The following is a 27923-nucleotide window of genomic DNA, read 5'->3' on the forward strand; positions in this document are numbered from 1 at the left end:
TTAATAGCCTATTTTCATTGTTTATAAAAGATGTTTTGAATACATAGTAAATATGTATTTTTATTTTTGTTTAACATTACTTTATATGTCTTATATTTTTAACTGTTTTAAATAATTTATTTTAATTCAAAATTATTTTCAATGGGGTTTTATTTTAAGTCCCTGCCACTATTATTTTCTATGGAAGGGTGTTCCAGAATCAGTGGTTGGCCATAAGTAGTGCTGGACTTCTTTCAAAAGTGTAAGTTACTTCAAAAGTGTAAGTTATTACAGAACCACCGTTTTTGAATACTGAAAAGTAGTAAACTTAACTCAAACTGTGAACTTACTCGAAAGTGTGAGTTATCTTGTGAATCAAGGCCGGAGTTTGTGAATACCAAACAGTACTAAACTGACTCAAAAGTATACGCTTACTCAAACGTGTAAGTTACCTTTGTGAATTAGGCCCTTGGTGATGTCTTCTGTGTGTGTTTGAAGTAGCAAAGATGGATTTGACCACTTCCATTTTTCAACTGCTAGTCCACATGTACATTAACACTCAGACATTTGCCTCTGGGGCAAAGGGTAATCTTTAAGACCGACTGGTTAATTCATTATATGTTGTAGATTCACTGCTGAGACACCGCCATACAACAGGCGAAGGTAGATCACTCAACAGGTTCTTCCAGTCTTTGGCTCTTTCACTATAAGTGAATTACCTTCCCATCCACACACTGTTCTTGGCTTGTTTTCGGACAGTGACAATGCCTGACTGCTGGATAGCTGTGGTAGCAGGGCAATTCTGATAACTGCAAAATCCCTAAAAACCATTGTCTTCTATACAGTGCTTAATTTGAGCCGCGGTTTCCGGTGAATTGCCAGCACCAGAGTTTTGACAGTCTGCCACATGCTGGTTCTGTCTACGTAATTTAAGTATGAGCACAACAAAAGCTGTTTATCAATTCAACTTACATTTACAATGACTAATACCTGCCTTTCAAGACATTCATATTGCTTTTGGGGCCTGGAATAGTATGAAATGTCACACTTGTAAGTGTGTGATTGTTACTTGTTGTGTTGGCAATGTCATTGGCAATGCTGGCAGGGACAACGGAAGTTTCAAGCCGTGGTTTCCTCCAGACGAAAGCCCTGGCACTTATTTTTCTAAGCACTAAGCACTTGTAACACTGTGCCACTGGAGAGCAGTTGAAAAGATCATGTCAGCTTCTAGGTTTTGAAATGGCACTAACATACTGTGTATTCTGTGGAGCCTGGTAAAGTGTGCAGTAACACACATAAAACTGTGAACATCAAATATCTAGGATGTGTTACTTCAAAATCAAGTTGCACATCCCAGAATATTAATCAATCTTGCTGACCCTTGCTCTGCCGTTCAGTGCCTTGCTAGCATATTCTAGGAAGTCCACCCATGTTTGTGAATGTATTTTGTGGGTGCCCTTGAACCTCTGTCCATACCTCTTAGGGGTCGGCCAAAACACATTGACTAGAATGGCCTCCATGGACGTGTACTGTGTTTGATCCTCTTCCTCTAGTGAAAGGAGTATGTCCCTCCCCACCATGAGCATGTATCTCCATGAGCTATCCCCTTCAGGACTCCTCAGAGACTGTGTGCACCCTTAGAGCCACCTCATAGGTGGAGAACCACTTGTCAATAGAATCTTCCACAGCAAAACTGGGTACTAAATCCCTTGAAATGCAAATGATCCCTTTGGCAGCAGATGCTGCAGGTACGCTGCCACCACTAATGCTGGAATCCAATTGCATGACTCTAATGTCCTGCTCTCTAAATCATAGCTCATGGGCCATCCTCCTCTCCTTCATTGCTAGCCTTTCTCCTTTAGACCTTGCTCCTTCACCAACTTGTCAAGATTTTACTCTTTCTCAAGTTTTGCAAGCTCCAGTTTCTGTTCCTCTCCTCTCCTGTTCCACTCCTCCCTCCCTCCTGTCCTCCAGTTTCTCTGGGGCAGGTTCCTGGATGACATACTGCTCCCTGCACGCATATGGACTTCCAGTCCTGGGATGATGATCCCTCCCTCCTCAACAGGTTGCAGATCAAGACCCTCCTGGTCTTGTTCTAACTCTTCCTCAGATCCTTCTTCCTCCTTATCTGTGTGGTTCTGGTGGGCTTCTGCCCATGCTTTCAAAGCTGTTTGGATCTCTGATTGTGCAACACTCCCCTTTGTAAACAACCTCTTCTCTTTGCAGAATCCCTTCAGCTGTGACACAGTGTGGCTCCCTACGTTGGCCAGCTCAAACTCTATTCTGTCAGGAGAGGTCACAGGCACAAAGGAAAAAAATGGAAGTAGGAAAAAACATTGAAAAAATCCAAAATGTCAATTAGGAAAAAATTGATTGAATTGGTCTAGATATAGAGTAGTAGTGTATATCAAGTCACTGTATGGGACTGCACAAACACAAGTCATATCCTCACTACTGATAACCAATGTTAAAAATTGGGTTTCTGGATGGCACCCTGTCCAAGCAAGAACTATAATTCTAGTCAGGGTAAATCAGATACACACCATCAATTAGCCTGTGCTCGCCCTCTAGTAGCTTGATTCAGAAAAGGGGGTGGTGATGAACAGAGTGTCTGAATTAAGCAGACCACTCTAACCCAGTCCAAAGATCAGGGCTTGATCCATCACCGTTTTTTAGCTCACTGCACCATCCCAGCTCAGAACTTGGCTACATGCAAATTAGTCTGACCCTGGCCCAGTGCATCATGGGAACAGGGCAGACCAAACTACCAAGCCAATTCTTATACTGGTAGCTTGGCACAGATCAAGCAGGTTTAACTTAAGAGGCAATGTATAAAGCATGTGCACAACACTACAATCAATCAATCATTCAATCAGGAGTTGGTAATGAAATGAATGAAATGATTTGTAAAGCGCATGGCTGCCCGTAAGCGTCCCAGCGCTGCCTGACAGATAACAGAAACTCTAAAAAGAACAGGAGTTTTTAAAGAATTTTAGGGAAAAGAAAAAATGTGAGAAGCTTTCGAAATTTGAGGAGGGATGGTTCAGTGCGAATGTGCCTCGGGAGGACGTTCCAGTTTTTTGCCGCATTTACAGAAAAGCGGCGGCCTCCCGTGCGGGCTTTTCTAACTCTGGGAACTATGGCCAGATTTTCAAGATCTGATCGGAGGGCACGCGGAGGTCTGTATGGACAAATCAGGCTCCTTAGTGCCTGGGGGCCTTTGCCCTGGAGTGCTTTATGGACCATACAGGATGATTTGAAAGATATTCGCTCGCGTACTGGGAGCCAATGGAGGGCTCTCAGCAATGGTTTGGCGGATGCTCTTCTTGGGGCGCCCATAAGCATCCTGGCAGCAGCATTTTGCACCTGTTGTAAAGTGTTAATGGTGGCTTCTGGAGCTGCCAGGAGCAGCGCATTACTGTAGACCAGTCTGGACAAAATCAGTCCCTGGATCAATAATTTCCTGGACTGGAAGGGTAACAGCAGGAGGACTTTCCGCACTGTTCGGAGCAAACCGAAGCATACGCCCGCCACTTTCTGGGCATGCGACCTAAAGGTTAGTTCAGGCTCGAACCATACCCCTTGGCTTTTGATTTTTTCTTTTGGTGGTAAAGTACACTACTCAACCGTTAGGGTCTGAAGGTGCTAAGCGGGGGGATAAGTGCAACTCCGTTGGGGTAATCTGAAGAGCCACGCCATGAGGTTTTTCCTCAATTGGAGCAGTGTAGGGCTTTGCCGGAGGTTGAGGTGGAGGTCGTTCTATGTCTTAGCTGAGCGGTAGGAGAAGGACTTTACACCCCCTCTGTTCCTGTAGATGTGTGGTACGGTAGCAAGGTAGAGGTTGGCTGAATGCAGGTGTCTCTTAGGAGCGTGGAAGGAGAGACCGTTGTTGAGGTATTGTGGTCCGATATTGTGGAGGGCATTGTATGTCCGCATGACCAGCTTGAAGATTATTCTCCTTTTGACGGGGAGCCAGTGGAGATTGCGGAGGTGTTGGGTAATGTGGTTGTGCCAGGGGAAGTCGAGGATTAGTCTGGCTGTGGAGTTCTGAACGGTCTGGAGCTTGCAGAGGAGTTTTATGTTGAATCCGGCATAGAGGGTGTAGCCCTAGTCCAGTGTGCTGGTGATGAGGGCATGTGTAACAGTTTTTCTGGATTCTGAGGGGATCCATCTGAATGTATTACAGAGTATGCAGAGGGTGTTGAAGCAGGCCCAGGAGAATGCATTGATCTGGTGGTTCATAGTGAGAAATAAGTCCAATATGATGCCAAGGTTATGTGCATGGTCTGTCTGGGTGGGTGGGGTCAGAGGGCTGGGGGCCACCAGGTGTCATCCCAAGCTGAGGGGGTGGAGCTGAGGATGAAGACTTCTGTTTTCTCCAATTTGAGTTTCAGGTATCTATCCTTCATCCAGGTGGCAACGGCTCTCTTCCCTTATTGGAAGTTGTGCCTGGTGATGGTGCGTCCCTAAGTGAGGGAAAGGATGAACTGGGTGTCATCAGGATAGGAGACAATGTCAGGCCTTGGTTTCTGATGATGGTTGCAGGTGGGCCATGTAGATGTTGAAGAGGGTGGGGCTGAGGGAGGATCTCTGGGGTACTCCACATCTGATCTCTGTCGGTTTTGAGAGGTAGGGTGGGAGTCTGAATCTCTGTGTTCTGCCTGTGAGGAATGAGCGTATCCAGTCAAGGGCCTTTCCTCGGATGCTTGCGTTGTGGAGTCTGGTGGCTAGTATGCAGTAGAAGACAGATTCAAAGACTGCTCCAGTACAAAGAGAGCTGCCGTTTGGCCCTGGTTGAAAATGTCGAACACTATAAACTTTATCACAGTGAAAACACCACAAAGCGACTGCCCCTCAGTGTAGAAAAACAGATTATGATATTTTTTACATAAGTATTAACAAAGTAAGAGGATGTAGATCATGAAGTCAAAAGTAATGCATCAATGTAAATGATTACAGCAGCAGTCAAGTGTGTGCAATAACAGTAAGGAGTAAAATAAAAGAAGTGTAGATAAGGAAATATTTTAATAAAACCTTATGTGGAGGTAAGAATGAAGAAAAGAGAAGGAGAAAGAGATTCATGATATACACTGTCTAAACAAAGAAAGATTTTCATAAAGGCTGTGAGAACTACAAGCTATAAATCATCATATAATTATAAGTATAATGAATGTGCATTTCAGGGAGTATTTCAAACTTCTTCAACATCAATATATTTTGATTTACTATGGTTACTTGAAAAATCAAGAAACTATTTTGAAGGTGACCATTTCGTTCTCTTTTAAGTGCTGATATAATAGGATGCACATAGGCTCTATCCAATCTTTGGCAAAAACAAACTGCATACCACCATGCCTTATAGGAAACGTGCATGCTATTTTTCCAATTTGTACTTATTTGTTTAAAAGCCACAGCAAGTACACTATCTTAATAAGAATTTGAGTATAGGAGGTGAGACCAAATGGGGGAGAAGCTTTCTAATAATATGTTATAGATAGTATATGTAATGTTAACATTAAAACGTCTAGTAATTTGATTCCAAGCTTGCAAACAAAAAGCATGAACATGGAGACATTGGAACAGCATGTGTAATAGATCACAGTAAGGAGCATTAGAAGGCCTAAAGAAACTTTCATTTTATATAATCACATAGGTGTGAAAAATAATCTGTTGTATATAAAATACATTGTTTGCGTAACCTTTGCAGCTCAGGATGCTTTATGTAACTTAGACGAAATCGTATCCCAACATTGAGTAGACCACTCTGCATGCAAATCATTTTCCCTTTACATTTCTGGTTTAGATTTGTTTCTAATGGTAGACAAAAAAGACAAGGTGTTTATAGATGAGAGAGAGAAGGTTTGATGTTCTGCTAAAACAGGGTAACAAAATTATTTTTGAACGTACATGGTTTGCTATCATTGGGTAATAACGTCATGGAATATTAAATCTGTTGGGTTGATTGTGTATATTTTTGAATGAAATATTGTGGCCGGCAGAAAAGAGTCTGGGCTATGGTAAAGGGATAGGATGGCCATTAACAACTAGTTGATTAATCAAATGATTGCTTTTATCCTTCCATGTTTTCCAAAATAATGATTATGTTGCAATTTTTATAATGCCAGCGGGAGGCATTTATAAAATTAGGGAACATAAGTGTTTTGAGAAAAGAAGGGGTTTCAGGAGTTTATATGTGTGTGCAATAGTTGGGTGAGGGAGAACACTTGTTTTGGATGAAAACGATAAAAATACATCAAAAGAAAAGGGAGAAATAAGTGAATATTCAATTAAAAAACCATAAAGATTTAGGTAAATAAAAATTATTGTTGATCAAATGACTATATTGCTTAAGGCAAAAAGAATCCAAGAAAATTGGGGAAATTCACACCACCATGATAATTATCATGTTTTAGCCATGAGAGATTCTTACAAGCGTGTTCATTATTCCATAAAACATGTGAAAGAACAGAGGAGCATATGTAGGTAATTTCCATTTTGCGATTCTCAGATAGCGATTTTTAAGGAATTCCTATTTGAGAATTGCAAAATGGAATGTAGGTAAAAAATCGCAATTTTTTTGCGAATTGCTAAAATTCCTTAATTGCGATTAGCAAATTGCGAATCGCAATTAAGGAATGAGTGTCCCATTCAAATCGTAATTTGAGATTGTATCCCCATTCATTCCGATGGGCCTCTTGGCCCATAGGAATGAATGGGGATACATTCTCAAATTGCGATTTTCTATGAGAAAATCGCAATTTGAGAATCGCAATTCCAAGGGTGCCAGGGATTCCAAAGGACACCTGCTGCACCCCTGGAATGTGCCTGTAAGTACATGTGGCGCACAGACATGCCCTAAGGGCATGTCTGTGCACCACATGGCACTTTGAATTTTTTTTAAAAATGCATTTTGACAGGAAACCGCCAAATACCATAAACTTGGAGTAGGTGGTATTTTGTGATTCCTTAAGCCAAAATCGCATTTTAAAAGCATAGCATTTAAGGAATCGCAAAATTGCAATTCCTTAAATGCTTGAGCGATTCCTTACTATGCTATGTGGCACCTACACACCAAATGGGCGTTTGCGATTTACAAACACCCGAATTCTGGGAATTCCGGCGTTTGCAAATCGCAAAAGCCTTCCTTTCCAGAGTCTATTCTTTTAAAGAGCTGGAATTTGTACTTGTATCATGGAGATTGAAAACATCTCAGGAGAGGAGACCATCATTTTAATGGAGCTTAATCTACAGGCCCCAATATAAAAATAGAGGATTCCATTTGGAACAATAGTGTTCTAGTTTTTACAGGATCTCATCAAAAATAAATTAGTGAGTTGATTTAATATAATTGATAATTCACAAACTTATATATTTAATTTTAGTTTGATTCTAAGTAAATCCTACATCCTTAAAATTGGCTTTTATACAGAATCTTTTAAAGTATAATATCTAAGATTTCTCAAGAATCAATTTATAGCTGGAAACAGCAGCAACACTGTGGACCTCTGATTGAAAAGCAGGACCTGAGTTTTTGAGGTTCAATCAGTGACACTTATAAAGCGCGCTACATACCCGTAGGGTCTCAAGGCGCTGGGGAGGGGGGGTGCCGCTACTGCTCGAACAGCCAGGTCTTCAGCTTCTTCCTGAAGGAGAGGTGGTCTTGGGTTAGGCGCAGGTCGGACGGGAGGGAGTTCCAGGTCTTGGCGGCCAGGTAGGAGAAGGACCTTCCTCCTGTAGTCGCTCTTCGGATGCGGGGGACGGCGGCGAGGGCGTGGTTGGCTGATCGGAGGTGGCGTTTGGGAGCGTAGAAGTTGACTCGGCTGTTGAGGTAGCTCGGGCCTTGGTCGTGTAGGGCTTTGTGTGCGTGGGTGAGGAGGCGGAAGGTGATTCTCTTGTTGATGGGGAGCCAGTGAAGGTCTCTCAGATGTCCGGAGATGTGGCTGGATCGTGGGATGTCGAGGATGAGTCTGGCTGAGGCGTTTTGGATCCGCTGGAGTCTCTTCTGGAGCTTGGCGGTGGTCCCGGCGTAGAGGGCGTTGCCGTAGTCCAGTCGGCTGGTGACGAGGGCCTGGGTGACGGTCTTCCTGGTCTCTGAGGGGATCCACCAGAAGATCTTCCGTAGCATGCGTAGGATGTTGAAGCACGCCGAGGAGACGCTGTTGACTTGCCTGGTCATGGAGAGGGAGGAGTCCAGGATGAAGCCCAGGTTTCGTGCATGGTCTGTCGGTTTGGGTGCGGTGCCCAGGGCGGGAGAAAGATAAAGAAGAATATCATCAGCATCAGGATGTTTTTCCTGATTCTTAATAAAAATGGTTCTAATGCGAGTAGAAATAAAAAAGGGGGATAGACGACATCCCTGACACACTCCTCTACGTAAATGTAAATGTAAATGTAAATGTCAAGGTATTTGTAGAGCGCACTGTCACCAAGCGGTTTCCTGGCGCTATTACTCATACCGCTGTGGAACCCCTCCTGGCTTTCCCTGTGAAGTGTCCACTCCTGGGCACCCCCAGGGTGAAGCCAGGCATCCACAGCGCTGTTGGGGCCGGTGTGGAGGTTAAGCAAGCTATTGCCCAGAGTTGCAGCGTGGGACCCATGATTAGAATAGGCACCGAGGCGAGAAATCAGGTCCGAGGAATTATGAGCCCAAGACCCGCCGAGGCGGGAATTGAACCCTGGTCCCGGACCAGAACTCTGCATCAGGGTCTGCCGCTCTAACCATTGAGCCACACTCCTCCACGTAAGGAAAAATAGAAGTCATATTATCAACAAAAATAGCTACTTTAGGAGTCTAATAAAATAAAGAGATAAGGTTGAGAATGTTAAGTCCAAAACCAAATCTTTTTAGTGATTCAAACACAAACTGCCAACTAACTCAGTCAAAAGCTTTTTCGGCATCCAAAGTGAGAATACCTAATTTGTGGGGGAGTTTTGAGGCCTTACCAAACACATTAAAACTACTTCTAGTGCTATCGGATGAAAAACTACCGTTTATAAATCCAGTTTGTTCTGGGCTAATTATGTGAGAGAGTAAGGGGTCCGATCGAAGTGCCAGAATCTTGGTGAAAATTTTATAGTCTATATTAACCAGGGAGATAGGGCAATCATTTTTTACAAAATTGTGAGTTTCTATTTTCTTTGGGATTAAACATTGAAGCGCTACTTGAAAAGTGCCTGATGCAATTCGGGAATGAGCAAAATAGTGATATAGTTTAAAGAACCAGGGGAATAAAAGTGTTGAAAAATGGGAGTAAAATTCATATGTAAATCGATCTGGTCCTGGAAACTTGTTGGGTTTTAATGTTTTGAGAGCATCAGTAATAGCTCACCACCATCTCATCACATCACCACCATCTCATCAAATCCACAAGGAAGAAATCCCTCCAAGACAGAATCCTCAACAATGCTCACAACACCAAATAACTCATTTACATCATCAAGGAATTTGTCAAACTCTGCAGCAAAACAACATACATTCCACCCTCCCAAGACCTCTGCAACAAACTCAGCACCTTCTCCCACCTTAAGACTGAGATGATCTCTGACAACTTCAACAACCAAAACTTCCTCTCACCACTCCAACTTCACCTCCATGTAACACTACCCAACAGACCCTTCTCTAATGGACCCTGGTCACAACTGAAGACACCTTGAAGAACATGAAAAGCATCTACTCCGGGGCACACTCAGACCTCTGCCATATCACATCTTCCACAGAGCCACCTCTGCCATCGCACTCAAGCTTTGTTCCTTTGAGACTGCCACCATCCCCGACAACTCGAAACTTGCCAAAGTCAACCCACTCCTGAAGAAACCCTCCCAAGATCCGACGGTCCTCAAGTACTTCAGAACCATATCCCAGCTTCCTTTCTTAGCCAAGTTCATCGAAAAGGCTGTCAACATCCAGCTTGCAAACTTCATTCTAGCTAACAATGTCCTGGACATTTCTCAACCCAGATTTCGCTGCAACCACAACACCGAGACCACCCTACTCGCTACCACAAACGACGTCCACTCCCTCCTTGACGAGGGCAAAATGGCATCCCTCATCCTCCTGGATCTCTCAGCTGCCTTTGACATCGTCTTCCTCCGTCCCCCATCCCCCCAGCCATCAGACTCTATGACGCCAGAATTCATGGCAAGAATCTTGACTGGATTTGCTCCTTCCTCACCGGCAGAACTCAGTTAGTCAGGCTACATCCCTAACTCTTGGAACCAACAGAGACAGACTGTGAAGTGCCCCAGGGCTCCTCCCTCAGCCCCACCCTCTTCAATGGCTACATGACCCCCTTCGCAACCATCGTCAGGAACAACAGGCTCAACATTTATTTTCGCCTATGCTGATGACACCGAGCTGATCCTCTCCCTTACCAACGAACCCAATGTCATCGAGCACAACTTCCAAGAAGGGATGAAAGCCGTCCCCACCTGGATGAAGAACAGCTGCCTGAAACTCAACTCTGAGAAAACAGAAGTACTCATACTTGGCTCCACCCCCATCACATGGGATGACTCCTGGTGGCCCTCCCACTCTCAGAAATCCCCTACCCTAAAGGACCGTGCTTTAAACCTCAGCATCATACTAGACTCATCACTCATGATGAACTGTCAGATAATTGCTGTATCCTTAACCTCCTTCAACACCCTCTGTATGCTTCGAAAGAAGTTCAGATAGATCCCATCTGAAACCAGAAAAACTGTCATGCATACTCTCATCAGCAGCAGACTGGACGATGTCAACGCACTCTATGCCGGAATCAACAAGAAACTCCTTTGCAAACTCCAGGCTGCCCAGAACACCGCAACCAGACTGATGCTCGATATCGCCCATTGCAGTCACATCACCGAACATCTCTGTGATCTCCAAGTTGAAAGCAGAACAACTTTCAAACTCCTCACTCACGAATTCAAGTCCCTTCACAACACCAAACCCACATATCTGAACAACCGCCTTTCCTTCCATGCAGCCAAAAGGCACCTACCATCAGCCAATCTCTCTTTGGCCACTGTCCCACGTATTTAAAAGAGCAGAACGGGAGGAAAGTCCTTCTGCTAGCCCACAGCCAAAGTCTGGAATAACCTCCACCTCCAGCAAGCTCCAACACTATCCCAGTTCAGGAAGGACCTCAAGACATGGCTCTTCGGATAACCCCAGCACTCAAAAGAGCTGCCCCCCATTCCCCAGCACCTTGAGACCCTCACAGATGAGTAGTTGTGCTGTTCCAACCCTTATTGATTGAGTGATATCTTTAAGGGATATGTCAAATTCCAACTGGAGGAATCAACTTCATTAAAATTAGGTGTAGGGCTGCAATTTATATAGGTAGTAATGGATTGGTGTCACTACAACGCAGGCTATTACAACGCCTGCTGTTACAACGCGGTTTTTACATCGCATACCACTACAACGCATAGTGCTTTTAAGCGCTGGATAGTGATTTATTTAATTTACTATTCCAACTCCAGTCCCCGTGGATAGTAGGGAAGGTGTTGGATAGTAAATTAAATATATTCCCTATCCTAGAGCGCCCCCCAGCGCAATGCGTTGTAATGGTTTGCGTTGTAATGGTTGCGTTGTAATGGTAGTGCGTTGTAATAAATGTGTTGTAAGTGAAGTTCCCTAGGTAGTAATATGTGAAATAGAGCTATCAGAATCTGGAGTATAAAAGGGCTTTGTTATGCTGGTGCTTGAGAGTTTTGGCCTGCTCCAGGCCATAAATGGCTTTGTCATGATGACGGCATTCATGCCCCAGTGTTCCATGACCCAGCATTTACATTTTTCAACCATTTGATGCTTTACATCTGCACCATAGCCTTGGATAGCAGAATGTGCTGATGCTATGGAAATAGCAAATGCCTGACACAGTGCAGAACTCAACTATCAATTACACAACAAAAAACTCAAACATTGAGAAACAAAAGGTCCTGGTGAATTGTTTTCTGTTTCCCGGATCTGAAAGAATAGACACCATGATGGAGCTTTTTATTATTACAAAACTCCATCAATGCCACTCATTTGCTGTTATGCCAGGTCAGCCCGACTGTAAACGAGAGTGCATCGTTAAGGTAAAAATCAATACACGTCTGACGCGAACACTTCTCCGGTGGAGCCTACCATGATATCATGATCACCTTTTAGGATTTAGAAGAAAGTTCTGTCTCTTGGACCCTCTGAACTCTTTACCAAGGGATCTCTGGGGTGGTATAATGAATTGCATTTTTCAAATGAGGAGTCCTCAGTATATACCTGACCACTGTCTCTACGCATCTCTCACAGGACTGAAGGAAGTTCATTTTCCCTCCCTCTTAACTGCACACTGAGATATCACTACATTATCCTCACACAGTACTTAATTGGAGCTGGCGGTGCTCACCAGCACCTAATTTTGAGGACTTATTTTCCCTAATCAGACTTTGACCTAGAGCAAAAGAGAGAAAACTGCAAAAGGAGGAAAAAAGGAGGAAGAGAAATATGCAAAAACAGTGACAAAGTCAGAAGGCAGGGATGAAAACAACCTGCAAGAGTGAAATAAACAGACGGATTGTCTGGTGGTGGACTAAAGAGGTATCAGGTGGAATCAAGATTACGCAACTTTAGTATTCAGCACTCTGACCTTCTTGCGGGCGTGTGAGAAAAACTTTGGGCTCTAGCACTGCCCTCCCTCTTGAAGAAAGTACAACCTTTCCAACTGGTGGGACATCTCACCATACTATAGCCATGTAAAACAAAGCAGTGCAAGCTTGGTTTTATTTTAACTTACCGCCATTATTTTCTCTGGGAGGGTGTTGCAGTACCAGTAGTTGCCCATGAGAAATGCTGGATTTCCTGCTGTGTTTTTTAATAGTAACTTGCACTCAGTGGGTCTGATTTACAAACTGCACCTTTGAGTACGTTTGTACTTATGAGTAAGTTTACTGCTTTTCAGTATTCACAAACTGCAGTTTTGTAGAAACTTCCACTTTTTGCAATAACTTGAAATTCTGTAGTAAGTTCAGCACTACACATTACCAACCACTGGTACATCAACACCCTCACAAAGAAACTAATGATCTAAAGTATTTAATAACCTAAGTAGTTAAAATACAATTAAATTAACATTAATGTAAGACACACATAAAAAATAGTGCATATTTATTATGTAATTAAAAATATTTGATAGCCTATTTTCGATTATATTTTTTTATGATTAAATAGTAAATATAAGTACTGTTTTTATATTTGTTTAACATTAATTTATATTTGTAGGAGAGTAGGGTCTGCAATCCTTTGATCACCCAGATTTTTTGCTTTTGTTTCACTGGTTTACGACTTTCTCTGGCTGTGGGCCTGCCAATCAGACCCACAGCCTAGCTGTTCTCTCACTAAATTGACATGTGTACCTTAGGTGCATTATCCAATTGGGACTGGGCCACCTTATCAGACCCTGTAACTCAGGGCATAGGTGTACCCAGGGCCTACCAGGGGCTGAAGCATGTATTATGCCACCCCTGGATGGCCATCTAAATCTGACACAACTGGCTGCACGACAGCTGGGGCAAGGTGGTGTACTCACCCTTTGCTTTAGATATAGTATACCTATATCTAACCCTAACCATGGACACACAGATTCCTATCAGTCACTCCTATGGCAGGCCTTGACAATACTGAAGGCAGAGTGCTTGGAATCGTGTGAAATGATGCTCTGGCATGAGCTGAGCCCATTTGCAGCTTGCGGAACCAAGTCCTAATAGCTGTTCCATGATAACGCATACCATATACTCTCTTAAGTGCATTATAATCCTCACGGTTAAATGCTATCTTTGGTATTGCTTTATCAAAACATGTCGAGTAAGGTGTCATACGAATTGGAATACTAACCCCTCGCCAATTCTGGCGATGGTGTTAGCATTCCACCCTTCTAGAGGGACACGACATGTAGGTAACTTGAACCCCGGTTAAAGTTAAATGAAGCCTCGGCTCCACAAAATGGATGCTGCCACCACAGACACGAGTCTGACCTCCTGCTGCTGGGAGTCCTTCCAGCGAGGAGAGCTTGGACAAAGGGTTTCCTGTCAGGGGCAGTGCTAGCACCATCCCAGACAGGGTTTTGTGTGTCCTGGGTAGGCAGGGCTTTACAGGAAGGTGACTGCAGAGTGGCACCCCGGTGCTCACTACGCATCTGCCGGCTAGAACCAGTTCCAGGGGCACACCAGCCCCTGGCCTGGGGAAAGTCCGGCATGGGAGAGGGGTGTAACCACCCCCCTTCCTGGTCCCACCCCTAGGGCTAGACCTAGTCGCGTACCCACCCCTTTCTTTAGGATAAAGGCAGGAGCGGGGACCCTTCCAAATTAGATCATCTTTGAATCAAGAAACTACTTTCTACGAAAGTAACTCTCGACTTCTTCTCAAGATTTCTCCCTTGTGGCTATGGAGTAGTCACCCTGCATCCGCATGCACCATCTAAAAACTCCGCGGTTTGCTGCACGTCCTTCCTCAGGAATCAGACCAACCAGCACGACGAGACCCGGCTTCCCTGGCACCCCTGACCTCTACCTACCTCTAGAGTTAAGCTGAGAACCGTAGTTGTGACGAGACCTTGAGGGACCGGCCATCATCAGAACTGCATGACTTCTATCCAGCACGACCGCCGAGGGATCCTCTGGTGAGTGCTTTGGAGTCCGAGAAGCCCCGACCCTGAGCAGCTCCAGCACCGAAGTCCAGCCTCCCAGCATCTCCACGATCTGCGTGGGGCCCTTCTGCTTTTTGCTGCTCACCGCGTTGTTTGGCTACTAGCCCGCTGGCTTGTGGCCTTCTGAACGATGCCCGACGACATCACTGCTGCTGGTCTGGTTGCTCCAGATTGGCCCTTGCTGCCTTCCAAAAGAGGAGCACCCCGGACCCTCCTGGTCCACTCCAGACGCCATTTTAGGTCCACCGCGTGGACTTGAATTTGCCAAGACTTGTTGCCCCAATCCTGGGTCCAGCGACGTCGACAGCATCATCCATCGTGGGACAGCTCGCACCTCCATCCTGGTCGCCGACAACGCCTCCTGGTCCGTGAGATCTGCAGAGCACAGCGTCGCCCACTCACCTAGTCGAGGTGACTACCATCCGGTGCCCTCCTGGTGCCACCTGACTACTGGCTAGTAGTCACGAACTTGGTCCCCTCTGCTTTCAGGTGTCATCCATCTTCGATCCAGGCTTGGATCAACTCGAACTATCTTCACTGGTCGCCTGCCAGCAACTTCTTTCTTCAGGCTCCTGGTTCGTCTACGAGGATTCCCAACGTCTTTTGAGACATATGCAGCTGCCGCCCCTGGGCTAGGTAACTTCGGCATTTCGGTGCCCCAGCATAGCCTCACTATCCAAGGGTCAGGATCCAATGTCGTTTTAAGCCTACTAACTTTGTCTTTACTAGCTCCCATAGACTTTGTCCCGCATCCCGCGTGAGAGTGCACACTCTGCACCCAAATCCCCTAGGCCTCCTACTAGTAATCTGAAGGTTCAGTAACGTAGTCCTAGCGATTCCAAAGCCTATTAGTACAGTACTTACCTGCTAGTAATTTCGCATTCCACTTCCATAGTATATGGTTTTTCGTGCCCCTCGGGCATTCGTGTAAATTGTGCAACTTGAAGTATTTTCATAAGAGTTTTGTTGTGTGCTTAGTACCCTGTCCTCATAAAGAGTACAGGGCTGTTGTGATTTTAATAAATGCACTGTTTATTTTCATAACACTTGTGTGGTGTCCTTTCACTTGGTGTTCAAGGGGTATATGTGATGGTATAACAGCTGGCTTAACACGCCCTCTAGAGTTTAGCCCGAAGACTGCTCGTATCCACGCTACTAGGATAGCTGGTCTAAGGTTGACTTACAACCAATCACCATAAGGGTCGTTTGGACTGATACATAGTGATCACTAGAATAGTGAGCACTGTGTATCAGGCCAACTTCTCACAATATTCATGATATTTTTTAACTATTTTAAATGTTATAATGTAATTCAAATTATTTTCAATGAGGTTTTATTTTAAGTCCCTGCCTTCATTATTTTCTACAGAAGGGTGTTCCAAATCCAGTGGTTGGCCATTAGTAGTGCTGGACTTCTTAAAAAAGTGTAAGTTACTTCACAAGTATAAGTTATTACAAAAGCATTTTTTGAATACTGAAAAGTAGTAAACTTAACTCAAAAGTGTGAATTTACTTGAAAGTGTAAGTTATCTTTGTGAATCAAGGCCAGAGTTTGTGAATAATAAAAAGTAGTATACTTACTCAAAAGTGTAACCTGACTCAAAAGTGTAAGTTACCTTTGTGAATTAGGCCCATTGTCTTTTCTTCTGTGTCCCTTTGACCTTACACATTAACATAGAGATAATCTGTCAAGTTCTTTGTTTTTCGGGCTTTTTAGTCTATTTGTGCATTAAAAATCAGACATCTCTCTCTGGGGCAATGGGCAATTTCTAAGATCGACTGGTTAATTCATTGTAGGTTTTAGTTTCACTGCTGTGGCACTGCCATACTACAGGCGAAAGTAGTTCACTCCACAGGGTCTTTCAGTCTTTGGCTCTTTCACAAAAAGGTTTCAAAGATGAGTTCCCTTTCCATCCACCTACTGTTCTTGGCTTGTTTTCCGACACTGACAACGCCAACAAGCAAAGCATCCACTACTGAACAGCTGTGGGAGCCAGGCAACTCTGATAACTGCACAATCCCTATAAACCATTGTCTTCAATACAGTGGTTAATTTGAGCCAGGGCTTTCCGGTGCTCGACAGCTGCACTTAATTGCCAGCACCAGAGCTTTTGACAGTCTGCCACATGGTGGTTCTGTCTGCCTGCTTTAGGTATGAGCACAACAACAGCTGTTCATCAATTCAATTTACATTTAAATTGACCAATACCTGCCTCGGAAGCCATTCTTGTAGCTTTGGGGGCCTGAAATAGTATGAATTGTCACACTTGTAAGAGTGTGATGGTTAGTTGTTGTTTTGACACTGTCATTGGGAGCGCTGGCAGATGCAACAGAGGTCCCAAGCTGCAGTGTCCTCCTGACGAGGGCCCTGGAGATTATTTTTCTACAAATTAAGCACTGGTAATATTGCGCCTATGGAGGGTAGTTGAAAAGATCACTCCAACTCCTGGGTTGTGACAGGAGGCTTGCAAAGTGAGCTTTCTGTGGACATATAATACTGTGAAGAACCACACAGGTAGGCATATTGAAAATCAATTAACTTCCCTTCGGAACACCAGAGTGCTCAACCCATTTCTGGCTGACCAATGAAAAGTATAATTGCGACTTCAACACTTCAAAAGAAAACCTGTCTTTTGTCCTGCCAGTCTAAGTAATTGATTTCATAATATTTTACGCACAAGGTGAAACAGTCCCCACCTCTCCAGGATCCTGAGCGAAGCAATCTGGGAGGAAAGCCAAGTTTTGGCCTATAAGAACAGAGAATGAGCCCTCAAGAATATGTGGCCCTCTCAGAAGGACAGACGGAAGGATGGGGGCTCAGCTGCAAGTATGGCTCCTACTGCTGGCGGCTCTCTGCCTTCACACAGGTAAAATAACGCGCCATGTTCTCTGATCACTAAAGCCATGTTTGCTTTAGCTCAAGCATATGGAAGTGCCAGGGTTTGGCTTAACGGAAACAACTATGATCGAAAACCTGGCTTGTGTCCAACACCGCCTTCAACAGACTACTTTTTGAGATAGGTTTTCCTTTAGACCGGAGCTCCTTGCTCTTGGATCATGCATTTCACACCCTCTACCTTAAAAAATTAGCAAATCCAGTCAAACTATAATTGCTAACTGGGCTTAGGCTACTCTGTTATCTCCTGACAGTAGTATTTACCGCCTGGCTTCCAAATTATCGAGTTATCTTCACAAATGGTCCTATGTTGGGCCCCCGAAGGCCCCAATGTAGGTCTGTGCGATCTTTGTGACTCTATTGTGTCCTCAGATGTAAGTGCTGCCTTCATATACTTTGAGGTCAATGTTCTAGTGTCATTACTCATTAAGGAAAATTTCCATTTGGCTCATGAACTCAGGTTCCCTTCCAGTGAAAAGCCCTAGAGGCTCAGTTACACAATAGGGTTACGGCCGGCTTGATGGGTTCTTCCTCTACCAGACTCCAAGCTTTGCAGATTTAGCTTCTGGCAACGACAACCAAACTGCAGTGCAGAGATCCTCAAGGGTTCTATGGGTTGCAAATCTGGCTGGTCACAAAGGATCCTGTGGTGTTCAGAAGTTTCATAATATTAAGGTGGCTTACCATCATTTGTCACCAGGGTGAAATGTGCTCAAGCTGGTAATATATTCACTTCAAACAGGGTTTAGTTTGTAAAAGATTAAGTGCCCGGGCCCAAAGCTTTGCTAAAATCCCTGTGGCTGATGCTATCGAATGTCATGGGTGAAAAATAGCAAGGCTGTGTAGTTTCATTTTCATCTCATGTATCTTTAATCCGCCACCAAATGCTCCATGTCTCCTTATCTCATGCCTGAAGTTTATTTTTCATCACTTCTTTCTGCATTTTTGTTACTATTTTTCCGTCTTTCACTTCCTCCTTCTTTCCCCCTCATATGTTTTTCTCTGACCTACTCTGGGTCAAAGACTGATTAGGAAAAAAAAGAAGTGCTGATCCCCAAAAATTAGTACCAGTAATCCCCCCCCCCCCCTGTAACCATCGGCTCAAATTAAGCACTGTCTCTGGAACCAGTAGGCCACACTTTTGCTTGGAGCATGTTCATTGGATCAAATTATTCGCCCTCTTTGTGTCTGAATTCTCTCATTTCCCAAACACTGGACCTTGCAAATACATGATAAATACACTTATTAACTACTTTGCATATAATAGTCATTGTAATAAAAAATGTACCACGGTGAAGAGATCTTGCGGAGTCCTCACAGCTCCCGATCTCTTCCTCTGTTATGAGGGACCCCCGTAGCTTCTACCGTGTATTCTCATGAGATTGTCCTGCCTATCTCAACTCCTAAGTAGCCACCTTGTCAAGGCTGACATCTAGATACATTAGGCTTACTTCATGAGATACCAACCGTTCGTTTGTAAAATATTCACCCACTTCCTGCCCTCTATGCTTTTTCCACTCTCCTGAAGGTTCCACCACAAAAAAGAAGAGAACGTTGGACATATTACAAAACGCTTGCACTGGGGTAAAACTGTAACGACTGCATTTTGCAGTTGAAAATTGAGTAAACTAATTTTGCCTCCGCCTATACTACAGAAATAGTTCTGTACAGCTTGAGGAAATTCGGAGAAAAAGTATTTGATAAGCGTTTTAAAACATATGCCTTGTTTCTTTAAAATTATCGTACACATCAAATTAAGCTTTTCAGAAACAAGTACTTGTCCTTTACTATCTTTATTGAAAGAAACAGAACAACTGATTTTGCATTATGGTTCACATTTATATATTAAAAAGGAAGACACTTCTACAAACTTAAACCTATCTTTCACATTTGAAAAGTGAAGAAAATATTTTACAAAGTAGTACTGATAGTAGTACTCCAACAATTGGGCACCGATTTACTACTCCTGGGAATGCGCAAACATTCCCAGTAGTGCGCCAGGTGCAAGTCTCCTTTCTACACATGCTGCTTGTTCCCCAGGCTCCAATTATACATAGTGTACATGGCAACGCTGGGGTAGGCTTGAAGCATGATGACCTATTACACATTTTGTTCTTTTTTTCTTTTTCCTCTATTGGGACTATTTTCCCCCTTCGTTAAAGCCTCCCCCCCCCCCCATTGCCCCTCCAGGTTTAGATGTAAACTGCTCTCCTTTACACCTTGAAATGGGACTTACTCCTTCCCTTTGTTGGTATAAAACACCGAGCCTTCCCAGAGTAGTGAGTGAATGGAGAAGAGCTTGTGAATGCCAACAAGCTCACAGAGGGGTTTTGATCCGCGTATTTTTATGCGCTCATAACATAGAAATCTTCAATATTAATACAATTTACACCTATCAGAAATCCTCCTGTGAGCTCATGAAGTACCTAAATGGAACCATGGAACAATTGTTGGCATTGAAATGACATTTATGGTGCAAAAATGCGAAATTGGATCCTTGTCTCTGTTAATTTTGACATTAATGCCGCAAACAAAATTTCAATTTAATTTGCTCCCTATCTTCCCTGGGTGCAAAACGTTGGCCTTGAGCCAATATAATTTGCTTCATTCACTTTTTTTTTACTAACGCTATTTCCAAGCAGCAAAAAAGGTGCACATTGGTGTAGCTTGTTTTTGATTTTATTTGCACCAATACAACGTTTCTGTATTTGGGCCTCATGAGACTGTGCCATCTATGGCCTGCAGCCAGAAATGGAGGTGACTAGAGCATCTCAGAAATATAAAACACCTACCCTTATTTTCAGCCTCAAACCCACCTAAAAACCTAGCTGTTCTTTTAGGTTTCTCCTGATATTAGTTTCTCCCAAAAATGTGTTGTGTCTAGTGGAAAGTCCAATTGCCAAAGACTGTGTATGCCCTGGTGACAAGCTTCCATCACATGGGCATCTTAGTGGCCACTGCTTGCCCTGCACCCAAACCCTCAGAAGGGCTTTTGTGAATGTTCCTGGTTACCAGTCCCATCCCTGGCAGTCTCTGCTTTTAGTGTTCGATTTCTCCACACTTTAGCAGTAGAAGCTTATAAATGATTTCAGTGTTACATTTCAGCTTTCTTGACATTTTATACTGAATACCCTAACAATCCTCTACTCGTTAAAAGAATCCCCATAACTTCACCCTGCTCAGTGCTTAATTCGTAAAAAAGTAAGTGCCAGGGCTCTTCTCAGAAGGCACGGCAGCCTACACCACCCATACCCTGGCAGCGCTGCCAATGACAGTACCAGCATAACACCTAACCATGGCGACCCTACAAGTGTGACAATTCAGACTATTGCAGCCCACACAAAGCTATTATAATGGCATGAGAGGCTGGTATTGTTCATTTTTCAATGTATATAGAGTTAATAAACACATTTGCTGTGCTCATTTCAAAATGAAAAAGACAGTGCCACCATGTGGTGAACTGTCACTAGCCGGTGCTGACAATTAAAATCCTGTACTCAGCACTGGAAACCACTGGCACAAATTAAGCGCTGACCCTGCTCCTGCTTTCCAGGAGGATGACTGGTGGTGTTTCCATGGGAGGGTGCAAGAAGCATAGATGGGAAAAATCCATTACCACGCAGTCATGGCATCGCAATGCCTTTACATCGCGGGCATCACAATGCAAGTCGTTACAACGACTTGCGCTGGATGGCGCTCTACCCTAAGGAATAGTATGATTTACTATTCCAACACCTTCCCTACTGTACGTAGACTGGTGTTGGAATAGTAAATCATACTATTCCTAAGTCCAGCGCCCTCTAGAACAAGTCGTTGTAACAACTTGCGTTGTAAAAACTGCAATGTAACGTACCGCGATCATTTTGATTGCGTTGTAATGTTACATATTCAATATAGATGCTGTGGGCCCTGGTGCAAGCAAGAAATATGACCCCTTTGACAGGGTAGTTAAAATAGCAATTATCATGGTTCAATGGGCCTCTCAGAGCTTTGAGCTCGGTGCCGCTGCACCTGCTGCACTAGTTGGTATGGAGTGAACGCGGCCTGGTTACAGTCTAGTCCACGCATTTAGTTTCGGCCTTGATTATGACTGCTTTTCCCAAAGGCTGCATGATTTTTCTCACGGCACAAATCTCCGACGCGCCCCGTGATTTTTAGTCCTACTCCTCTAGGCTGACGTCACTCACTCCCTCAGTGCCGATGGCTTCTAAGAAGTCCCTGCGCCTGAAGTCCTACCCCCTGAATGGTCGAGGCTGCCGCCTTTCATTGTCAATATAAAATCCTGCAGTTTCCTTTTGCATTACGCGGACTCCTCCAGGCTGTAACTTTCCATGGACTCTCACCGGAAGTGCTTTGAAATGCAGATGCCCGCTTCATGCAGGAACTCTCTGCTTTTTCTTTCAGTCCAGGCTTTAACTATCCGTGCTAAATAAATGATCCCTACTCTTGGCTCGGTTCAGTCTTAAATTATAATAATGCGCCCCTTATAACTATATTAAGTTGTGCCTTTCTGATAATCATGGCAGAGTCCGCAAATTCGGGGCGTGCCTAAAAGTGTTCAACACTTCATTGCCTCACTACAAAAATAATAACATGGGGCATATTATCAAGAACGGCGTTACAATTATCGGCGGTTTAGCAACAGAAAACTGGCGCTAAAACGGCGATAATGGGCTTGATAATATGCTCTGGAGAATTCCAATAGAAACCAAGGTTGACACCAGATCATTTTAACTCTGTTCTTGATAATATGCCCCTTGGTTCTTAATAATACTTAACGCTGCAGCTTTGTCTTTACAATGTATCACATATTTACTATACCCTATCAAACGGTGCTTATCGATAACGCATGAAAGTCTGAGCAGTTACTGCTTTGATTCGAAAACAGGGCACGAGGGTCACACAGATGTCAGCAGGTGGGGCTTTATTCTCAGAATTATTTATTTGATTTTAATAATTTGTTAGCTTATTTTACTTTACTTCATCTGCAATCTGTCCATCCATCTCGTCTGCAGAAACCTCTTGTAGGTAAAGACTTCGCTAGTGTCTGGACCAAAGGTGTGAGTGAAGATATTTTACAGCTCAGTGCCGGACCCCCCAATACTGAGTCAATCACGGGAAAGTGGGTGTGAGAATGTACAAGGTGTGATTGTGCCTCACTGAGGGTAGCAGGAAAGACACTTGTGTTAATACTGACAAGGGGAACAGGCATATTTTCAAGGTACAGCATTACAATTATCACCACTTTAGCGACAGAAAACCGCCGCTAAAACGGCGATAATGGGCTTGATAATACGCCCTTGAGAATTCCAATAGAAGCCCATGTTCTGCTGTGAACATGGGCTTCTATGGGAATTCGCAGGGCATATTATCAAGCCCATTATCACTGCTTTCGCTGCAGTTTTCTGCCACTAAAGCGGCGATAATTTTAACTTAGTTCCTTGATAATATGCCCCAATGTGTGAGTTCATGGCTTCTTTCACTCATAGCGCGAGATTTTAATTCAGACCCTTTTTTTATTCGTAGCTCAAGCGAAGTATTGCCTGCCGAAGATCTTGGCTGGATATAACAACATGACGGTGGGCCAATCCCGATCCGATTCAACGTTTACTGATAGTAAGTTTTCCCAATACACTGCTCACCTACAATTTGAAGAAAAAAAAGGTTGATAATTCTCAAATTATTTGGATTTAATAAACAGTGGTCGCAATGCAAGTGTAAAAAGTAGATCTATACGAAATGTGCTTTAAACAGGCGTAGTTTCACATAGTTTCAGTTATGTGCCATTACACTTAATACGCGAAATACCCAAAGTGACTCTATAACACCATATAACATAATTACATGCTGTTCATGTCAACAATTTAGCATGAATCATGGGAAAAACGCTAATGACTTCAACTCGAAAAGCTGCTGTCTATGACACCTTGGGGCATGTTTACAAGACAATAGCACAGCCTGGTGCTGCAAGTTATTTGGCTGCGTCAAGCTGCGTCATTGTCTAAGTGCATTAATGTGCCATATTTTTAAGAATACTGAACCTTCCTCTACTCACCCCTGTGCATAAAAAGCAGCCAGTACGCCAATGCAGACACCCCTGCACCATGATGCAAGGTTGCCTGCGTTGCAGGGATTATTGTTGTTGTGCAGGCAGGAACACCCTCCTGTACAACCATTATTGACGTTTTGTTCCTTACGTTTTTTGGCTGCCTCAGATTTACGATTCCTTGTAAATCTGGGGCAGTTTCAAAAAGCCATGGGTTTTGCTGGTAACGTCCAAAGCAACACCAATTACATGCCCCTTTAACTCAGAAAACTGCGTCAAAGTAAACAATATTTACAAGGCCGCGTTAAGCCATGCAAAGTGCCCTAGTGCTGCCTTGTAAATATGGACCAGGACAAAGTGCCACCAGGGAGTCATGAAAAATGACACTCTGGTGGCGCACGGGCCTTGTAAATGAGATGTCTTGTTTTGTTGCCTGCACTATTTTTTAGCTTCAAATGCATCCTCACATTTATAAAGGAAGTGAGGACACATTGTGCTCCAACATATAGGAGCTTATTTACAACCCCCTTGCACCGCCGGTAGGTCGCTTTTTTCCTATATTAAAAGTGACGCACCAGCAGTGCAATGGGCTTGTAAATTAGCCTCATTGTGCCGAATATCGATTTAGCTTTTTGTATAATTTAACATACTTTTTACATCTCACACAATCTCACAAAAGCAAATTGCGTGTATGTCACATACCCCTAAAAAGAAGGGAACATGTGCGACAGATGGCTAACATCAAACCAGACCAGAACACAATTCAGCACATTTTATACAATACACAATTTTTTATTTATTTATTTATTTTATACATTTTTATATAGCGCAGACTTTACCCGAAGGTGTCAGAACGCTTCACAATAGGAACAGAACTGATACATGAGGAGAAAAGTACAAGTGAACAAATAACAAATTACAAAAGCAAACGTTAGGTTACATGAGGTAAACGTGACAATTGTGAGTAAACAAAATACAAGAGGTAGCAAACTGTGTAATACAGGAGAAAAAAGTGACATTTGTGCAGGTTACAAACGTGTACAAAATACAAGTAGAGATATAGTACTGCAATAAATGGTAGGCACTCAAACACAAGAACAAACATTACGTAGGCAATGGTGGCACTTGTGCAAGAATCTAAAGCAAACAAAATGTAAGAGGTAGCAAACAGTGTATTACAAGAGAAAAGTGACTTGTGCATGTTACAAAAGAGTACCAAACACAGGTAGAAGGATAATACTGCAATAACTGGCAGAACAAACTGGGAAGGCACTTCCATAGGCATGGAGAAAAGGATCCTCTATAATGGAAGGTCTTCCTTCAGATAATAGAGAGGGTGTGAATTAAATTTGGAAGTGTCTTTGAAGGAGGAGAACTTTGAGGTCAGTTTTGAAGGCCTGAGAGGAGGTGGTGGGCCGGAGCTGAGGCAGAAGTGAGTTCCAGATTCTTACAGCGTTGCCCAAGAAGGATTGGGCCATCGATCTTTCCTTCTTGATAATGGGAGGCTTAAGCTGTACACTTTCCGCATTACGTGATGGTCTAGAGCCTCCAGAGAGTTTCAGTTTATTCGCCAGGTAGCGAGGAGAGGAGGAGTGCAAGGCTTTGTGGGTGATACAGACAGTCTTGTAGATAGATCTTGCCTCAATGGGAAGCCAGCGGAGGGTGGATAACATGGGTGTGATGTGGTCGCTTCTTTTGGCCCCATAAATGAAGCGAGCTGCTGAATGGAGAACAGATTTAAGGGGGGACTGGTGGGATTAGGGGAGGCCAGTGAGAAGAGAATTGCAGTAGTCCAGTCTTGAGAGGACCAGCAATTGGAACAGGGTTTAAATGTCTTGCTCCGGGAAGAAGCGACAAATTCCCCAAAGAAGGCGCAGTTGGTATCGAGCAGACTTTGCAATGGAGTTGATGTGGGAGATAAGATTGAGTTTTTTGTCGAGTATGACACGCAGGGATTTTGCGCTGTCGACTGATGGGTTTATTGTTAAGTAGATTCATCTGATCCATCCATGATTGGACCGGGGGAGGAGAAAGTGAGGAGGAGAGGAGGAGGAATTGGGGACGATGTACTTATACTGTGCCTCCAGCAGGTGGTACTACGGCCAATCCATAAATCATCTGCTGAAGAAGGCGGTGTTGCAGGGAAATTATGTGGGTTTCAAATAAACCGCTGATTCTGAAAAAGGAAGAGATCGCATGTCAGGCACATGTGATGTGTGACTGACTCTACTCCAGCCCCTCAGACCTTTCAGATACACTGAATAGTGGGCAGGATTATTTCCCGAAAGAAAAACTGGAGTCTGTACCTTGTGCAAACTCAATATTACGAAATGTCTTCAAGGCGGAGGTTGCAAGAAGGTGGTCGCGAGAGCTGGAGTAGGGTGACCAGAATTTTAAAGCTAAAAACCAGGACATTTAATTAAATACGAATAAGGACTACAATTTTACTTCAAGTGAGCTGACAGAATGACAGCGCTCCTCAGCAGAAAATTACAGAACAAGCAGTTAGAAAATGCACAAAAAGCAATTTTCCAAACCCAGTAGCTTGCCTGTTAATTAAATTGCTTTCTTGAAATAACTGATAACTATCCCTAATTTGTAAAACATCAAAAAGTACCTCTCACCGTTTTCAGTCGAGCTAAATTTCCTGAAATCTGCAGGGACAGCTGGCGGAAAACCGGGAGAGTCCGGGCAAATCCGGGATGCCTGGTTACCGTAGGCTGGTGCCAAAACAGATTTTCAAATAATTGCTTCTTTCTTAATGGTTTCCATTGACGTTAAGGGCCCTTTATGAGGTCTCCATGCTTTACACTGTATTTTACGCTGTTATCTTTGCCCCGGTCTGAGTGAACCTGTAACTCCGGGAAGTAGAGTGAACTAACCTCCTGTTAGTGAGGTGGTCAATCGGGGTAGGGGGGGGCTCATTTAAGACGTTTTGATGTAGGGCAGCGCAGCAAGAAATCTTGAAGAGCTGCCTTAGTCAAAACTAAAGGTCAGGAATGCGCTGCATCTACGTGATAGGCGCATTCCTGTCCTTTTCCCCAGCGCAGGCGCACAAATGGCTGCTGTGCGCCAATGTAGGCACCCTTGCATGCTGCAAGAGAGCCTGCATTGTGGGGCTGATTGATTTTGTGCAGGAAGGGACACCTCATGAGTGAGACCCGGAGTATCTAGAGCTGCCTCTATCGCAAACCGGGTAACCCTGACGCAGGTTAAGCATGTGGAATTGAATCTGGTCCCTCGTGATTACCAAACCCCGGAAATCCATATCGACTTGTGATTGTGTTGGGAATTACAGTCAGAGATTAGTCGCTAGGAGGGCCATATCGGGCGCCAGGCATTTCCCCGGTAGGTCACTAGGGTGGAGGCTGGTTTTTGGTTCCTGGGGGCCATTTTTGTTACCGAGGTTGGCAATATCGGCCCCCCGTAATAAAATCGTCCGAAAGCGGCCGTCACAAACTGCTCAGCTTCACTCTTCTTCACCCTAGGGGGGAGGGGCAGCTGAGCAGTTTGCCAGGGCCTGTTTCTGTTCCCAGTTCCCTGATCGCCAGCATCTCTGCCTCCAATTACAAGCCGACGCGTGATGGGCTCACAGTCTGCGCAGATTGATGAGGGTACAGTGCGCACTTTGACTAACACTCTCCATTGAATTCACAGCTGGGCCAATTCCCAACTCCAACCAACTGTGCAGCACGTGGGGAAACTCGCACTTCAAGACGTTCGATGGGGATTTTATCCACTTCCCTGGAACCTGCAACTACCTTCTCAGTTCCAACTGCAAGAGCGAGTTTGAGACCTTCAACGTCCAGCTGCGGCGCACAGTCATTGATGGCCTTCCTGCTGTCTCCTACATTACCATGCACATGAACGGGGTCTTCTTTGTTATCAGCAAGAACGCAGTGCGGCTGGGAGGCAACTTGTAAGTCTGAGCCTTTCAAACTGTCAGCTACTTCCTTGAGGAGATGTAGATGTTTCATCTGTGTGGGTATTTGCATACCCCACTCGAGAACATTTAGGAATGTAATACCAGTCTTCTAATTCAATGTATGTGATTTGTAGGGGTGTGCAAAACAACAAAGCTTTTCTTGCGTGAACGTCCTGCATGTAATTCCAGTGATTACACCATAGCTACGGTAGTTCACAATAGTTTCTTGTACCTGTGGGTTTTACCACTAAAATTGGGACTTTAACTGTTCTTTAAATTGCTTGAAAAATAAATTGCTAAAATCTTTCCAGTTTAAAAGCAACACAGCGGTTTTAAAATTAACTTGTGAGAAAATGGCCCATCCGTTTTTGTTACCAGCAGCACTCTCGAGGAAATATTGGCACTTGT

General features: G+C 43.9%; 1 protein-coding gene across 1 annotated transcript; it reads left to right on the top strand.

The window, feature by feature from the left end:
- Positions 1-17456: 17456 nt before the first annotated feature.
- Positions 17457-27513, top strand: LOC147733194 (mucin-5B-like). The gene is made up of 3 exons (XM_086956005.1): positions 17457-17515; positions 23071-23160; positions 27248-27513. Exons 1-3 carry the CDS (start codon positions 17458-17460, stop codon positions 27511-27513), a joined length of 414 nt encoding a protein of 137 aa, XP_086812131.1. The 5' UTR covers position 17457.
- Positions 27514-27923: the final 410 nt, after the last annotated feature.

Source organism: Lissotriton vulgaris, chromosome 2_1 (genome assembly GCF_964263255.1).
Source record: "Lissotriton vulgaris chromosome 2_1, aLisVul1.2, whole genome shotgun sequence".
NCBI lineage: Eukaryota > Metazoa > Chordata > Amphibia > Caudata > Salamandridae > Lissotriton > Lissotriton vulgaris.

Bases quoted from the DNA above. Each gene is read 5' to 3' on its own strand.
- LOC147733194 (XM_086956005.1), top strand. From the start codon at position 17,458: ATGGGGGCTCAGCTGCAAGTATGGCTCCTACTGCTGGCGGCTCTCTGC. The intron at 17,516-23,070 runs GTAAAATAACGC...TTTTATTCGTAG, and splicing joins GGCTCTCTGCCTTCACACAG to CTCAAGCGAAGTATTGCCTG. The intron at 23,161-27,247 runs GTAAGTTTTCCC...TTGAATTCACAG, and splicing joins CGATTCAACGTTTACTGATA to CTGGGCCAATTCCCAACTCC.